This window comes from Myotis davidii, unplaced genomic scaffold (genome assembly GCF_000327345.1).
Source record: "Myotis davidii unplaced genomic scaffold, ASM32734v1 scaffold642, whole genome shotgun sequence".
Classification (NCBI taxonomy): Eukaryota; Metazoa; Chordata; class Mammalia; order Chiroptera; family Vespertilionidae; genus Myotis; species Myotis davidii.
In genome coordinates, this window is record NW_006293957.1 from 384,824 (window position 1) to 385,039 (window position 216).

A 216-nucleotide genomic window follows, 5' to 3' on the forward strand; every position below is an offset into this window, starting at 1 on the left:
CTGGGCAGGAAAGGGAGGAAGGAGCAGAAGGCCCTCGACGCTTCCCGGAGGAGGGACAAGAAGCAGGTGGGACCTTTGGCCGATGCCGACGTCCAAGGGCCGGCGCCACGAGCCCTGGGAGCCGAGCCTCCGGAGGCAGGTGAGTCCTGGGCCCTGGTTGTCGCCAGGCTGCTCCCGCAGAGGCTCCAGGGAGAGGCGGGTGGGGGCGTGGCTGCC

General features: G+C 70.8%; 1 protein-coding gene across 1 annotated transcript in view; it reads left to right on the forward strand.

The window, feature by feature from the left end:
* The window catches only part of MMRN2 (multimerin 2), a 22,978-nt gene that overhangs the window by 19,058 nt on the left and 3,704 nt on the right, over positions 1-216 (forward strand). The window contains exon 7 of the mRNA XM_015566672.1: positions 7-139. Within this exon, the coding sequence (XP_015422158.1) occupies positions 7-139 (133 nt within the window). The remainder of the gene's footprint in view (positions 1-6; positions 140-216) is intronic.